This window comes from Falco cherrug, chromosome 5, assembly GCF_023634085.1.
Source record: "Falco cherrug isolate bFalChe1 chromosome 5, bFalChe1.pri, whole genome shotgun sequence".
Classification (NCBI taxonomy): Eukaryota; Metazoa; Chordata; class Aves; order Falconiformes; family Falconidae; genus Falco; species Falco cherrug.
The window spans coordinates 42902700-42920030 of NC_073701.1; the positions used below are offsets into that span (position 1 = coordinate 42902700).

The 17331-nt window shown below is 44.7% G+C and overlaps 1 protein-coding gene across 9 annotated transcripts in view; it reads right to left on the reverse strand.

Moving 5' to 3' along the window:
* Window positions 1-5979: 5979 nt before the first annotated feature.
* POC1B (POC1 centriolar protein B) overlaps window positions 5980-17331 on the reverse strand; it is a 72269-nt gene continuing 60917 nt past the window's right edge. For 2 of the 9 annotated variants that reach the window (XM_055710937.1, XM_055710935.1), the window contains 2 exons: window positions 15139-15296; window positions 6385-13086 (listed from right to left, as the gene is read on the reverse strand). In XM_055710937.1, coding sequence (XP_055566912.1) covers window positions 15141-15296 — 156 coding nt within the window. In that variant the 3' untranslated portion in view covers window positions 6385-13086; window positions 15139-15140. The other 7 variants (XR_008732331.1, XR_008732328.1, XR_008732327.1 and 4 more) reach the window with 7 other exon arrangements.

Below are 17331 nucleotides of genomic sequence, written 5' to 3' on the forward strand. Positions count from 1 at the left end.
GGATGTTGTCGGTACTCTTTGGATGGTTGCCCTCACTGCAGTAGTAAGGGGCACATACAGAATTGAAATAGATGAAATATGATAGACGATTGTCTGAGTTCTTCTCTCAACAGAAAATTAAACCCCAATAAGCTCTATAGCATTATAATGGCCCTATTACTGTCCATCTCTGTGTTTGAAAGCCATGCAGAGCTTTGATCTGCTCCAAAAATTATTGCCATGTACAAGACAGTGTTACTTTTTTTTTTTCTTTTTTTTTTTTTTTTGGCTAGGTTCTTAACGTGCAGACCATGCCCAAAAGATGGACCAACACTACTCTGGCTTGTTCCATCCTCTAGCTGTGCCTTGTGGTTCGATCCCTAGGGCTGGCTGAGGCTGCAGGGAGCCGTGCTGGCCAGCACTTATCCAGCATTCAAGCGTGTGTGGCCAGCTTGCTGCTACCCAGGGCAGCACGGGCATTTTGAGTGGTGGTAAAGGGACCTGTTGCTGCTGCTGCTGTTTTGTCTGCAAGTTGTAGCCTTGGACCTGAGTGTGCAACATCCTGTGCACAGCTGGTCTGTTACTGCAGTGTGCAGAGGTCTCCTGTCCTGCAGAAGGGTGGCAGTTTGAAAATGTTCTGTGGGCTTTTCCTTTCTTTTCCTTTTATTTTTTCCTTTTTTTTTTTTTTTTTTTTAGCTACAAACAAACAAACAAAACCTAAATATTTGGAGTGCAGATTGCATGGCTCAAGGACTCAGGATGATTAAAAGCAGGAGCCACACAGAGACATCCAGAAATGATTGTTTTTAACAAGACAGGAACTTTGTCTGAAAACAGGATGACCTGCTGCAAAAGACGCCAACAAATCCCTGTAGAGCTTTAGAAAAAACAAGCAGGCGCCTGAGTGTGCTTAAAAAAAAAATAAAAAATTCCTGCCTTGTAATAAAAAGGGATGTGAGAGTAAACAGGAAAAGAGCACTCCACACTGCGAGCAGCCTGGAGGAGGAGAGGATGGGAAGAGCGCTGATCTGAAAACCTGATATGGAAACTGAAGGGAAAGATTTCTTAATGTTCCCCAGGACAAACTCCATGTGAAAACAGAGCCTCAACGCAGCTTTGAGTGGCAGTTGCCTTCTAGTTCCCGTGTGCCTTTCTACCAGTGGTGTGGACAGTTTGGGAGGGTAGCACAGGCTCCGCAGTTTTTGTTGGCTGGCTTCTGTGGCTGTAACGAAGTGTCATTTCTGACTTGTATGAAATACAGGCTTAAGAGATATTTCTGCTGCATAACTGTATTTCCTGGTGATGCAGTTACTGCAGTTCTGCACACCTGTACTGTAGTTATAGTGCAGTATGGCTCACTCTCCCAATTTTAGTTGTGAATCCCATGACATATGTTTTTTTCCGCTAAGCCCTAGCTCCTCAGGTCTTGCAATTTCATGACTGTCTTCGTTTTCATGTATCTGAAACAAGTCTTTCTAGCCTTCATGCCTGAGAAAGAAGATCTTGAAATTGTAAATGAAATGGCAGTTTACCATAATGTGTAGACCAAAATTCTATTATTGATTTATTTATTTTTTTTTGATGGTTAATATTAACATCAAATGCTATTTTAAGCAATTAGGATATTTGGGCTTGATCACATTGGCATTGGCAGAATTTTCAGGCTCAAATACTAAGCAGGTTTCCCATTGCAACCCATGTACCATCACTGAGACACCCGTAGCGATACATGTGGTGGGATATGTATGCAGCATCAGGCCCAGGCACAGCAGAAACTTTTAAAGCAGGTTTCTCCTCAGTGCTGCTCAAAAGTCTAACACTTCCTAGGAATTCACTTACTGCAGCTTGCGTTCACATGTGGCCAGAAACAGATTCAGCAAGCTGTAAAAACCACAGAGAGTAAAAGATTCAGCCTCTCAAATGTGGGGCCTGGTCCCCAGCAAAAGACAGGCGAGTGGTTTGGTTTGATGTCATTGGTTTGGCTTCGTGTCAGGGCTTTTGGCATGGAGGTTGCTCCCCGCTGGGCACCAGACAGCTCTGCACAGCCAGCCCCACCACGGCAGCGATGCTCCTGCTCTTGCCAAATGAGCACAGCTCTTCTGGTTTGGTGGCTCCTGTGGAAAATGCTGCAGTTCAGACAAACACCTATAGCCTTACAAGCATTGATGGGAGTTACAGAGAGGCTATTGGATCTTCTCCCCTGGATGCAGCCCTAAATCTCCAGTGATGCATGTGTCCTAGAGCTCCTTTAGCTCCCTGAGGGCGTTTACCAGCCCTGGCCTGGGAGTGTCTCCATGTCCCTCGGTACCAGGGCTGCCTTCCAGAGAGGCTCCAGCCTTTCTGAGTTGTACTGGGGGAGCAGGGAAGGAAGACTTGTTTGTGAGCTCTTCAGATAATGGAAAAGACATTTGTCTCCACCCTCTTCTGGGTATTGCTTTAAGGCTGACAAAGAACAGCTTCTCCTCGCCCAGGAGGAGGACGGGAGTGCTCAGTACAGGGGCTGCCCTGAAGCTGGGCATCTCAGACTGGGGGCCCAATTCTGCAGCTGTTCACAGGGGTGACAGCTACCCCTGCACGCCTTTTTGGCCCCTGCATTCTGTGCAAAATGCTTCCCACTCAAGAGCTGTTGTGTTTTGATCTGTGCTTAGTTCACCTGCACCATTCCATTTTGCACCTGCTTTCTCGGGCAGCCCAGTACCTTAGGCATGGGTTTTTATTCATGCACTTTTTTTTATTACATAATGGACATGGGTTTTTTAGTTTGCTTTAGTATAAATGAAAAGTGATTTGCTGCTGTTAATGTATGTGACTGCCCATAGGTCAAATACTTATCCATGGCCTGCAGCACCCTTCAGCACTGCACTACTTGAGGTGAAGAATTACATAGTAGACACTATAATCAGAAAAATTTCCAATTTCCAAGAAATTAAATTGAAAATGAAGTAATTCTTTACCTCACCAAGATGGATAGAAATACCAGCTGCTTAGTCTGCCAGTTACCTTACTACCTGATCCTCACATGCAGGCTCACAGGAACACAAACAACTGCAGCGGCATGCTTTGGTTTGCCTTCATTCCTTCCAAACTCACTATGAACACAGAACACAAAAACCTACTCACAGGGTGTAGATAAGCATGTCTGTTGAAGTATCTTGAGGATTTTTTTCTTACAAGATGTTCTTGTCCTCCTCAGACAAGCAAAGACATGATATCATTTATATTGGTCTAAGAAAAATTAATTCTAAGTAGACATGTCAAGGTGGTGACAGCTTGATTTATAAAAGCTTGTAAAATAAGTGTGCGAGGTACTTAAATACATCATTGGGGGGGAAAAAGTTAATTCCTTCTCCATAAGCAAGACATGCTTTAAAGTCTGCCTTAAAATGAATACAGATTGGGTGAGATGTCCCAGGTCCCAGATTCATCTCACAAATTACCAAAGGAGCACAGCAGAAGCAGCATCACTGGAGACCTGACACAGGAAAAAATGTTTCATTTACATTAAAAAATGGTGAGTTCAGGGCAGCTGCTTAGTTTTCTGCAAATATTTTTTTTCTCCATGACTCTGTCTTAAGTAAGACATTGTGGCTTCTGTTCATCACTTTTTATTTGAACAGTGGCTCTTGTGAACCCTTGCATTTACATTTGAAGACATTTTAACTCTTGCAAATGACTTGTTGATCTCAGCTTCTTGGAAGGGAGTCATGGAGTACTGATGCCATTAGTGCAGGATAACTTTTAGGCCATTCTCTTTTTAATGGGCTATGCAGTAATTGGCTATTTTGGCACTGCCTGGCGGGGTCTCCAGCTTGGCCCAGTTTTGCTCTCTCAGTGGCTGCCATGCCTGTGCCCCATGAACGCCTGGAAGCACAGACCTTCTTCCCTGAGAAAAAAGGCCATTCAAACCAACCATTTTGCTGCAAAAAGCTCCCTGCTTTGGGCAGTGAGAACACAACCTCTTCACACCACTGCCCTCCCTCCAGGGGGACACTGCCATTTGCAAGGGCTAGCCAGGCAGCACAGAGGTCATGCTGGGCGTGGAGAGGTGCAGCCCAACGCCAGCGTCCCCAGCAGGGGACAGTCATGGCCACTGCCGTCCCTGAGCTGGCTGTGGGGAGGTGGCTCCTGGAGAAGACAGCAGGGAAGAGAGCAAAGGGGAGGCAGGCTGTGGTTAAGGTGTGAGGAAAAGGGGCTATTTAAGCAAGGGGCCAAGGCTGGCAGGGACCTCTGGAGACCGAGCCCCCTGCCCGGAGCAGGGTCAGCCAGAGCAGATTGCCCAAGGTCAGATTCTGCACCTTTAGCTGTCAGCAGTGCAGAAGCAAGCCTTGAAGCCAGAGGTTTAGCATAGCACAGCTTATGCCAAACTCATGCGGAGAGGTTCCGAGCTGTGAGGGATGATGCTCTGAAAAAAAATTTCAACAAAGCTCTTTTTCTTTATATTCCAACTAGTCACAGATTATTTTTTCTTCTTGCTCCAGATATTATTTTGCATCATTCTGGCCATATGGAAGAAAGCAATGATGCCGTTCTGATCTGCTGCCTTAAAAATATGAAATGCTGTTTGTGTGATCTTCAGAGTAGATTAGATCTGGGAATTTCCACTTTGGGGAGGATTTTCAACACGTTGAAATTTGTTTTCAATCTAGACAAGCCACAGTAGTGTCAAGTTGTCCTACAAATCAGAAATCCTATCACAAATTGATTTTTAAAATATGTAAATGTTTTATTGATGTTTATAAACAGTGCTTCAAAGCAAGATGTTCCTTTTTTAACTTTTTATAAACTTTTTTCTTTTATAAACTTCCTTTTATTATTTTACATAATTTGATTTTTAAAAGATTTTTTTGATAAAAAGGTTAAAAAATATTCTTTTGGCCAACTAGAGTCTCAAAATATTCCATGAGGAAGGACTCTCAGAGACAGTCAGCAGTGGTATCGCTGCTCCCTCTGAAGTCATCACTGACTTCTGGGAATAGAACATGACAAAACCATGAGTGCTTTTAGCAAGCCCAATGTTGAAGAATGCTGTTCAGCACAAGGAGTTAAAAAAGAAATACTGTGAAGATGGGAGCTGTGGGTAAGCATCTCTCCAGTGGTACATGTCATCTATGATCAGTTATACCTAAGTTGTGAGGCTTGATGATAGACTGTGGTGTCTGTTTTCCTAATGTTATAAAATGACATAGGATTTCCCTTACTAGAGGTTGGCTACTCCTGGTAATGGAAATAATACAGCCAACGCAGGTACAACTGCTTCTAAGTCTCACAGAGGGTTTAGGTGTTGCTGCATTACCTTCCCAGCACTCTGGTTTCTGGAGAGATGCGAGCCGCTGGAGTGGCTGCGGTGGCAGTGAGCCAGTGCTCCCAAGGCAGGTTCTCCGCTCCAGCTAATAAATCCCCTGGGAGCTGGGCTGGTAGTGCAGTGCAGTGTGCTGGCGCTTCAGTGGCTTGAAGAAGAGCTGGCCCAGGTGCAATGTTCATGCTCCAGCAGTGCCCCACTGGAGACAGCCCGGGTCTCTGCCCCACATCCCAGCCACTTTTCCATGTTGGGAGGTGGTGCACTTGCATCCCAGCCAGCTCTGTGTAGAAATGATGGGTTTGGGTTTAGCGCAGTGGGGACACAGCCGTCCTGCTTCTTGCCTCATCTGCCCCTGGAAGCAGTATAGACATGCCTGCATGGTGCTTCCCCTGAGCCAGGAATCCTGGGTGGTTTCAGCCATCATCCTGATGGCACTGTTTGTCCCCCAGACAGCTCAGCCGCCCAGACACTGAGATAGAAACATACTTGGGGAGACCATCTGGCATCATTATACTTCTGTAAGAAGTAGGCGAGTTCATTACTCCTACAAGGGCACTTACAGTACAGGGGAGATTGGACTTCACATCGCTGAGTTTACATGGTGTGGCCTGGGTTGTGCCAGCTCAGCCCCACATGGGGATGGCTCCTTACCCTTCCCATCTTCATTCCTTAATCAGACATAAGTCATGCAATGCTGAAAGGTACAAAGCAAAATGTAAGAAGATTTATTAGGGTACATTATACCAGTACTCAAAAACAACACAGCAAAACAAAAAACAGCAACATAGAACTGTATCCACATGTACTTTGGATGAGTTTGCAGCAGCACAGAACCATTTTCTGAGGCATTTGACATGCAAAGTGCACCTATGGCCTTTCCTGGTATGAAATGCAGAACATTTTCAAAGTTTCTTGGCAGTGCAGACAGTGAGTTACTGTTGACTAGATGAAGTGATGCCACAAGTGGGAAGTGATAGATGAGGAGACAACGACAGCTCTTGGGGGCGCAGACAGATGTGTCTCCACTGCAGCACAGGGACAGATGTATCTTGTTCAGTCCAAAATTGCTTGTAAGTTGTCATTGTCCAGTGTCACTGCTGAGTGAAATAAAGCCAAACTTGATTACTAACACAGAGTCTCTAGTCCTTTTCTCGTAGTCTGAGTCTATACATCATAACTCCAGGTTAAATTGCATATATTGGGGATGAACATAAAATAGCTACAGAGCCCAGAAGTGCAGATGACTGGGGAATCATGTTCATGAGATAAAAATCGTATTTTTCCTTGCAAATGCCAAGGGGCTATTTAAAGAGGAGAATTTTCCTTGGGGGAAAGCATTTCTGAGGGTTTTTTCCCATTGTTTTTCAGCATCATTCCAGCTGAGCCAAATAAGCCAAGCTACCAGAAACAGGGCAGTATCACCCGTGCGTGTTGCAAGAGCAGCTGCGGAAGGGGAGGAAGACAGAGACAAGCTGCTGGGGGAGATATGTGGGGCTTTGGCAAGTTGTTGAGCTATCTCCTGAAGAAACCAAGCAGAGTCCACCAAGAGCAGTCTAGAGCTGCTGCATGAGGAGGAAGAGGAGGCGGGGGTGGATTCTCTTTCCCCAAAATGATCCCGTGGTAAAAAAGAACCGGTAACTATAAGCAGAAAAGAAAGATAAGGGACAAGTGGAGAAAATGCTTAGTAAGGGATAGAAGATGCCAGACCTTCTCATGGTCCACTGACTCCCTTGCCAAGCAGCTGTGTCCTACAGCTGGTGGATAGTCCCAGCTGGTGGATAATCCTAGACAGGGAACAGCCAGCCAGGGAAGGCATTTCACGAGTGGGGTGTATACAAGGCTGTACTTCATCTGCAGGCCTCAGTGGAGGAAAAGGAGCAGAGATAAAGCCCTGATGGGTAGTAGCAGGCATAGATGTGATGTTCTTTCATCATGCTTGTTTATGGTGTGGCAGCTGGGCTGAACATGCTCATTTATATTGCATTGCACAATGTGTGAGTGCTCAGCAGAGGCAGGTACCTGAAAACCAGGCATCAATGAAGGCTGCAGATCTACAGTGAACTAAACCTGACCACAAACAGGCTTTAATATTGCACTGCAGGACAGTAACTCCTGCACTAAAACAAAGAAGAGGTTTGAACATGTGGGTTGTTGGCTTCATGCACTCTGGCAAGGACCGCCATGCTGATGTTTATAAACCATCCTAGAGCGTGTCTGAGAACAGCGCAGGAACTCAGCAAGGGCAGCCAGTCTTCAACAACACACCGCAGTTGAATTTAGGGGGTGAGGTAACTGGACTGGGCTTGGGCCACCCAGCAGCAGTCCAAACCCGGCCAGTAGTGCCAGGCTATACACCTGTGTAGACATAGCTTGAGCAAAGTACTCCATGGGTGCTACCACAGCCTAGGCAGCTTTTGCTGGTGGGACTTTCTGAAGAGAGTAGAAGAAACCCAAGCTGGACAAACAGGGCAAGCAAGGAGGAGAGATTGCAGAATCTTTTGTAAAGAACCCAAACTATAGCAAAGCACATGGAAACGTACCACCTGAGAGCAAACTGTTGCATGTGAAATGCTATGCTGTGATAGGGAGTTGAAGAAAAAAAGATTAGTGACTTTGTAGATGAATGACCAAAGTGCTGGCATAAGAAAATGAGCTCTTGGTTTGCTGTAAAGGCGTTTGTTATGCTTTCAAGTGCTGAGCAACAGGAGTGTACAACCTGTTTCAATTTGGTGGGAAGAGGCAGCTGAGAAGTAGGGGTACTCCTCTGAATTAAAAACTGACTTTGCTAGAGTGGTGTTCCTGGCAGGTTACACCTGTTTCCCACCCCATGCCTTGCTGCCACTCTGTCTGGAGCAACGTGCTCTTAACAATAGCTGGTGGCTGGAAGGTACAGCGTGTGCTGCACTGCTCATTTCCCCTTCCTCCCAGCCTGATTGTTATTGCAGCAGTCAGGAGCAAGAAGGGCTCTTTAACTCCATTAAGCTGTGAGAAACTGCCGCTGTGACAGCGAGGGTCTGACTTCACGCAATACAAAGTTGAGGAAAAACATTTGAAGAGAGAAGATGCCTTCCTGTAAGTACTTAGTACTGTAAAGCATATACATATACACACACACTCACATGCCCATGCATCCGGGAGGAGGTGTGTGTCCATGGGGGAAATCCTGCCTGCACAAAAGTCAATAACAAAAATTCCCACCGACCTTGGCAGGGCAGGGCTTCAGCAACTGTCTGTGCATGTGGTGGGACATTGTACAAGCATTCAGGCACACTGTAAGCACTTTTACTCACTGTAAGGCTGGGGGATGGCAGTCTGAGCTGTGCTAGCAGGGCACTGGGATACGGCTGGGGAGTGAGAGCTCATCCTCAAGCCAAGCCCCATGTGCCAGCAGCGTCGCATCACCATGTTGTCATGGCTTCCTGCGTCATGTCTGAGCTGGAGCAGCTTTGCCTGCCTGTGAGTCGCAAGAGCAATCCCAGGCAGTGACCTTGCCTACCTCCAGGGACTGGCAAGGGTCTTTGGTTTCTTGTTTGGTTTTGGCTTGGGGACTTTTCCTTTGTTTGTTTGTCCCTTGTTTGTTTGTCTCTTTAACATTTGTTTGGATTAGTCTAAAAACTGGTAAACTGCCTTCATTTACTCTGCTCCAAGAACAGGTAGGATAGTTTTCAAGGGTCAATTGGAAGAGCCAGCAGGCACTTGGATAACTCTAATCCTACGTTCAGTGGTCTCATCCATCTTATTTCACCCTTGGCTCTGCCTTTGCTGAGGCAGAAATTCAAGAAGCCTACTGCTACAACTGACTTTAGTGGTTACTGTCTTGAATACAACTATTTTAAGTTTGATTGTAATTCTATTCCAGTGGGTTTTTTTCAACTGTTTTGAATTTGTGCAGCTCTAAGCATCTTTCAGTGATAATGTAGATAGAAATTTAAGATCCTAGCATAACAAATATAAATCTTGGATTTCCTTAGGTACCTTTTGGAGATCCATTAAAAGTAATGTAGGGGCCCAAGGTTTAAAGACCTGCTCTAGTATTTTCAGCTATAGTGTGCCAAAACTTAAGTGGCTATTTTCACATCAATCCCTGCATGCAGTGGGTCAGCCACCTGATTTTATTAGCATAAAATGCATATTGTATTTATGGATTCCTCCTGTTCATAACTATCATTTTGTAATAGCTGAATTGTCATTTTTTCTCTCCTTCTTTGGCACTGCAAGCATCACAAGCCAGCATCACCACGTGTGACAGACACTTACCTGCCACCTTCATCCTGACCACCCACCTCCCAGCCAGGACTCCTCTGTGGGGCACAGAATTGGGTGACTCCCAGAATCAGAGCTGCGATTCCTACAGGAAAGCAGTATGTATCTGTGCCTGGGACCAGACTTGGGGCAGTATGCCAAGTGCTTTTGAGAACTTGACCCCAACTGTAATTACCATAGCTGATGGCTGTCCGCTTCTGAAAGTCTGCTGCAATGTTATGGGTGCTGAACATTCAGAAAAATCAGATAAAGAACAGGCAGTCAGTGGGGTGCTGCCTCAGTTTGGGCGTGACACAACGCAGAACAGGGGCCAGAGCTGCTAGTAAAGGAAAACAGAAATGTGTTCACAGTCATAGACAGTGTCTGGTCAAGATTCCAAATACCTGATGAAACCAACCAAAACAGTATTACTAGCAAACATCAAGCATACCTATTTCTGCGTAAGTATAAAATGCTAAATCACTTCCAGAACAAACAGTCAGAATCTCCTTTGTAAAATACTAGCATGTCCTCAGCTCCTGTGGAAGAGCTCTGAACTAAGAACCTGAATCCAGGGCCTTTCAGTTGCTCTGGGCGAACACATCCTCACTTCCATGCAGAGCCATGGCCCCTTGGCATGCTCTGCATTTCACTGGAACAGACGGTAAAATTGCAAGCTGCTGCAGAAGTAAAAGTGCTGAACTGTTTTGGAGCTCTGTCTGGGTGGGTGAAATTCATTACAATTTAATGATTTTTTTTTTCCCATTCATTTTAAAGATGTGTGTGAACTACTTTCAGAATGTCATTTTCATCTGTGATTTCTTTTTCAGTGAATCTTTACACTGGCTATTTACATATTCTTTACACTCTTCCTTTGGCACATCTGTATGTGGAAGCCTGTGCGGGATAACACATACAGGATTGTGGTAACCACTCTATAAAGACGTAAAGTGCGGTCATTGCCAGAGTGCAAACCAGAGTCTATCAAATTTACCTTCAAACAGGGATCTCAGCTGCCCCCAAACATATCTGGATGACCCCCACATGTGTTTGCAATATGCTGCAATGACATACATGTGTTCCCACGCGGCCTATCGCCACACTGACAGCACAGGCTTCTTTGTTCAGAATCATATTATGCATGTGTTTGTTATTCATGTTTCTGCTTCCCCAACTTTCCTTTGATGTAAATTTAATAGAACTTTTTTCATCATTATTTGAAACAGAAACTCTGGGACAAAAGGAGCATCAAATATAGGACATACTGAATAACATTAGGCAATGTTTCATGCTTTTTCTGCAAGTCTAAGCCATAATAAAACATACACATTTCTCAGAAGAAAAAAAACCTCTCAACTTTTATTCAGGAGCTACAGACTTAGAGTTAGGGTAAGGCTGGGATGCCATGGTGCTGAGCTGACCGAAGTCTACCACAGAGGGCTTGTGTCGAGAGAGGCAAAAGACTGGCTTCAGCTGTGCTAGAGACATTTTATTTTAAGTGGGCATTAGCTTCTAAGTCTCCTGCAAGTCTTATAATGTGTCATATACACATTTGGAAAATAAATGGAAAGATGCTTATGTGAAGACCGGGAAAGATGTTTAATCTTAATCTTTGCATTCCTCTATAAATGTTTCTGAGCGACACCTTCACCTGTTGTTAGCTTGCACAGTGTGTGAAGATAATGCTACTCTGTGCTTAACCTTTAAACAAAACTTCTGTGATTACTGGCCCTGGTTCCCAAAGAGACTGTGAGAAATGCACAGGGCAGATGGGAGCAGGCTTTCCCAGTGGATGCTACAGAACATTTCTGTAATGATTTAAAGCCATGTTAAACAATAGCTTGTTCACATTCAAATGCAGAGCATCCCAAGATGCTGCATGAGGCAGGGGAGAGAACTGAAATTGCTTTTTGCGGAGATGCTAGGCATAATTAAAGGCTTATGTCTGAATCTTACAGCTTACAAACTGCTGTACAACAAGGGAAACAGCTCCCTAAGTAGCTTTTTACTAAACACTAAATATGCTATCATAACTATAAAAGATAGCTATCCAGCTGCTGGTGAATCGTGTGCTTGTGGTACTGTGGACATCACGTCCCTGCTCTCCCCTTGAATCCATCCCTTCCTGCTGCTGGAAAATAGCAAAGGTCCTCCAAGGAGCAGCTGAAAAGTTTAATAAAAATAAGTCAGAGCTGTTTAATCTGCTTTTGCAATCTGGCTGCACTTTTTCTAAAAATCATGATTGTTCCTTTGACAAAGTTCAGGGTGAAGTGAGAGCTTTTAGCATGGCCCCCAAAGAGGGAGGAGGAAAAAGCTGCTTGCTGTCTCCCCTTTTGACATGACAAATAAAGGCAAATGTGTGAAGGTATTAGAGCCCCACTACAGAGCAGGAAGAGGAAAACAAATGGCACCACACCATATGCCCGTAATCCCAATTAAAATGCATTCAAATTCATTTGTCTTCTCCTCAGGTTCCCTTTTCCACACCAGTGAACAAGCATGTTTGACAACAGAGTGTGGGAATTTCTAGTTCACTGAGCAGGTTTCCTTTTTCTTTGCCCCTGCATCTACCTGAGGCTGCTGCCCCAAACCCTCACCATATACTCCGAAGCAAGACTTGTCTCCTCTTGCCATACAGCCAGGCATTGTACACCATGCCAGGGACTTCAGGAGAAAGCAAACTGGGAAGCAGCAGACATGGCTTGAGGTAAAGCACTCTCAGTGGCAGAGCTGGGCTTTGTAGGAAATCAAATCTTTTAGGCTCCCTGATGACACTATGCTTAACTTGCTGCCTTTCCCAGGCACACAGCTTCCCTCACTTGAGGAATACATGTGGGGAAACATCTAGCAGGTGAGCGGCTCCTTCTCCCTTCAACAGGCACAGAGTTGCAGGCACGGCCGCCAAGGTGATACCTACTCAGTGCCACTGGCAAGTAGGAGACGGGGAAAATGCTGCAGGGTACTTGGGAGGCTGGAAAATACCTTGGAGTCAGCGAGGTCATGAACACATGAGAGGAAGACTGTGTGGGATGTTCGTTAGAGGCTGAACAGATCGAGAGAGGGAGAGAATGTTAGTGTGGCAAATCAATCTGCAAGCATCAAATTGATTTTAAAAAATGCAAAAGGATGCACTCACCATCATAAAATCGAATAGGAAGAGCAACAAATAAACATGGTCTATGGTTCATAAAACCATGGTCAGATAGATAGCAGAACACTTTTCTCAGGCAGGATATCAGGCAACCTCATTTGCAGCTTTTCACATTTCTACTTTTCACAGTTCTAATACAGAACTAATTACATCCCTCTAAAGGGCCTCCTCTCTCCATCTTCCTACTGACATTAAACTTATTGACTGGACATCTGATCACAGCATTGCTTTGCACTGTCTCTTCCTTCAGACTCTCTTGTTTTCTCGCTTGTACCATCTTTCAGTTCTCAACCAAGAATTCAAAACACTTGCTTGTAACTTCGCAGTCTCCAGGTTTTGGGTTTTACATCCTCCTCCTTGCCAGCCTTTTCAGATCTCCATCCCACTGCTTCCCACACAGAGTACAGCTGCCAGGCTGATGATACAGATGCAGAGATAAAATTCAGTTCTCAAGAGCTGCCTTAGTAAAATGATTTTAACATACAATACCAGACAGTTTTCTCTGCATGCATTTTCTTCATGCTTTTAGGTTCACACCTTGACCTTTGCCTCTTGAGCAGGTGGGGCAACCAATGGCAGGAGCAGGGTGTTATCTGCTGTGCTCACTCGTGCCACAGGAAGGTGCGCAGCTGAGGAAGACACCAAGCAAGTGGCTCAGTAGATGTTTAGTTAAGCAAAGGTCTGCTCTGCAGACTGGTAGGAAACGGGGTCTAATGGACCAGGGCCACTTCTTCCTGTTGCCCCAAGCCTGACTTCTGCCAACACTACAAATCTCCTTAGTCCTGCTTCAAACTCCTCAGTGTCTCATACTGTCCCCATCCACCCTTGCAGTTTTCGGATCTTCTGCCTCCTTTCCCCAGTCTTAGTCTTCATGCTGAGCTAGTCTTGGTCCCACTGTATCTACATTTTGTCTGGCCTGGGTCATTCTCTGTGACAGCTTCCAGTGAGCTGCCTGCCTGTGCCCTCAGAAGGAATGTCTCCTACACCAGTTTGCTCCCATCAGCTGTCCATATGCTTTCTGATGACAGAAGGCCTCCAGGGAAGATCCAAAGACAGGATCACATATTAACTCCTTCTTCAAAAAGGCTGAAAGTTTCTAGATAATTTAATCCTGAAAAGGATACCTAGCATGGAAAATCTCATTCAAACATTGGGAAATTTGTGGGAATGGCCTCTTACGAAGAGAAATGCAGTAAATGAGGGTTATTTGTGGCACTCCTGGTCTGTGGTTGAAATAATTATAAGGGCTCTTGCCCACCACTTTCCTAACCAGGAGTCAGGGCTCCCAAATCGGCTAAGTGAGTCTGTATGTCGAGCCATATTAGTGCTGTATGAACTGTAATATTTACTTCAAATCCTCTTGCAGACACTGTACTGATTCAAACTTGATCCCATAGCTGCTACAAACAATGTAATTATTATACAGCTCGTTATCCCCCAACAGCTGGCAGAAATGAGCTTAGTAATTCATGCACAAGCTTGAAAATATGTCTGCACTTCTGTGTTACCCATCACAACTTCTTAATGGCCACTTGGACAGGCATCTACTGAACAGTATTGGAACTGATGCTTCAGACTGCTCAGAAGAAACGAGCGAACAGGAGGCAGATTCCTCCTGGTGTATGCTGAGGTTATGCGCATGGTCACTTTTTCCTGTGTGACTGTGGAGGCCATGGAGTCTCTGTTGTGTGAGGTAAGCCACGACAGAAATCTGTGAGGAGGCACAGCATTCTGAGGTTGCCTCACACTGCTCAGGGTTTGGCAGGCCCATTGTTTATATATACAACATTAATACAAAATTGATGCTTTTGGGAAACTCCACCCATGTGTGATCTAGAATACTTCCTGATATGCCCAACAAGACTTCAGCCAAGTGCACTAATTGTAGGCTGCAAAATATTTTTTCAGAGGAAAAGGATGGGAGAGAAGTAAGGGTGAAAACATAGAGAGGAAGAGATAAGGAAAGAACTGATGGGCTACAGCAGGATGGACAATATAGGCGGGACAAACAATGAATGCAGAAGGAGTCAGAGATTGTGGGTACGTTTGGGAAAGCTGTTCAACCTAATTATCAGAGGCTGGACTTAGGCAGAATGGGGTTCATATTTGTCTGCTCCCTATCTCTCTCTCTCTGCCCGCATTCAGCTTCTGCTGGCATTGCCTTTTCCACTCACTCCCCTAAAACCTGAACCCCCCTTCTTATTCTTGGAGGTTTCAGGGTCTGGCAGGGCTTACAGCACTGCCTAGGAAATTATACTGGGGCACAACCCTTTCTTTCCCCATTCTTTCTATAGCTCCTGGCCATGCTGTGACAGCAATACAGTCTAATCCTGCTGGTTGCACGAGCCTCTTGGACAATCCACTTTCAGATGTAATGGTTTTCCTGATTGAGAAAATATTAAAACTGAGAGGTATGGAAAAACCAAGATACTCTAATGCTTAAAGAGAATATTAAGATGATGCTTACAGCTATTGTTTGGTAACACCAAGACCAAATAAAATCCAGAGTTTAAATCTCCAGGTCTTCTCAGTGTTGGCCAAATGCTTCTTCTCAGTCACATGCTTTTCAAAGCCAAGTTGACCCAAGTACACAGACACAATTAACATACTGATGAAACTGATGGGCTGAAGGAAAGAATCGTATATGAGAGCCTGGAGTACAGAGGCAGATAAAGCTGCTGCCCACAACATGAGCCCTGAGGTGAAAGAAGTTATCTGCCTTCCCGACCTTGCTTCATCTATTGAGCCTCCAGGACCCTGGGCACACGCCTGTACATGGTCCTGCCCTCAGATAACCCCACATTTAAAGAGAAAAAAACGAAACAACTGGCACCCCGCAGCTGATTCAGACTGACGTGCAGAGAAATATCTCTGGCACCAAGGGAAGATGGAGCAGATAAACCAGGAAGCAGCATTCAAGGCACAAGCAGCTGGCCACTGAGGCAGATTTTTTAAAGTGTATCTCTGTGCCTAAGGTCCCAGGAAGCCACCTCACTTCCATGATTCCAGCAGCTATGAGTGCCCAGAAGATGCTAGAGAGGTTGATGCAGCCTCTGTACCAGAAACTGGCCTGGGAGGAGTGAGTGAAAGAGACAGAGCTGAAGGGCACTGCTAGTACAGAGAAACCACAGTGCAATTAGGCACTTAGAAAATAGGGAGGAGGAGACCAATATTGGCACTAGGTTTCCTGAAAATGCTCAGAAATGAAGCTCAATGTGGTATGAAAATGCTTTAGCTTCCAGGCAGTTTAACCTGAGCAGCTTGTCTGGAAGAGAGGATCTAGAAGAGACCCAGGATGCTCTGGGTCTCCCATGTAACAAACGAACGGACTGGGCTGTGCAAGCTCCTTATTATCAAAGTACTTAATTCTGAACAACCAGAAAAAGCCAGGCAGAGTCAATGTGTATTTCTCCCAAGACCTTTTCCCTCTAATTAAAAGAAAGAAAAAAATATCAAGAAAAGAAGTCAGGAAGAATCACAGGTTCAGTCCAGAGCTGTCCGGGAGCTGTGGAGCCTGGAGATCTGCCAGGCAAGCTGGCAGGAAATCAGGCGGGCTTGTGATGGAAACCTGCCTGTGTTTCATCGGAAGTTCATCCAAACAGAGATGCTGCTGCGAAACATTCTGCTTACAACAAATCAGCATTCTCTGACAAAAACCTGTGCTGTTGGAAACCTCCCAGCCAGTGTTTCTTGTGGCATAATCGTTCCTCAGATAATAAAAAAAGGGAAGAGAGGAACTGGGTGTGTCATAGCTAACATTAATGGGCTACATCATATATAGTTTTTTAAGTGACTCCTTACATGGGCCAAATCTTAAAAATGAGACCTCAGGCATTTCAGTCTGGTTTTTTTCAGCAAGTGCTGAAGGTTCAGCTTTGTTACCTTACAATGTACACAAATGTAAAAGTACTGGTAAGATGCTGGGCGAGGACAGAACGATTTTATTGTATCCATCATTTTTTCATACTGAATAGCATTTTTCAGATATTACAGACTGTTAGTTTTGTATTCCTCCCTGTTCCTCCCAAATCCATTAGACAGAAAAATACGGATAATTCCCTCCCGATACTCAGATTATGTAACAAGAGCACAACTCTCTCACTTTGAAATTACTGACTCAAACATCTTAAGAGAGAAATGTGGAAAACACATACACAACTCAGAATAGCTAAGAACATTTTTCTTTACAAAAGAAAAACAGAAAAAAATGAGGGATATTTCCTCTTTAATGGTTTTGAAGGATACTGGAAACCTTTCTCATTCTAGCTTCTCTTCCAAAGGAGTACCCAAAAGGCTATAGGGTAACGTCTGTGTACAACCTGGGAACTTGGTCCCAAATACTCTTGATTTTCCTAAGTGCCAGAGCCAGAAGTGGGAGGTTCTAGTTCAGACATCTGTGAAATAAATAGCAAAGCACCCATTTAAACTAACCAGAAGCTCAAGTTATAATGGCTATATTTGTTTTCCAGGTACCTTTGAAAGAAAACAGCCATCAGCTGCTTTTAAAATTTTGTTTCTTTGCCCCCCGGTTATGTGAATACAGTGTGCAAGATAAGACATTTTCAGCATGTAACTTCAATCATGTGAGAAGTCCCACTGAGTTCAGGCAGCAACTTCCTATTGAGTCAGCAAGTACTTGTGCCTGTGTGTGATTTTAAGA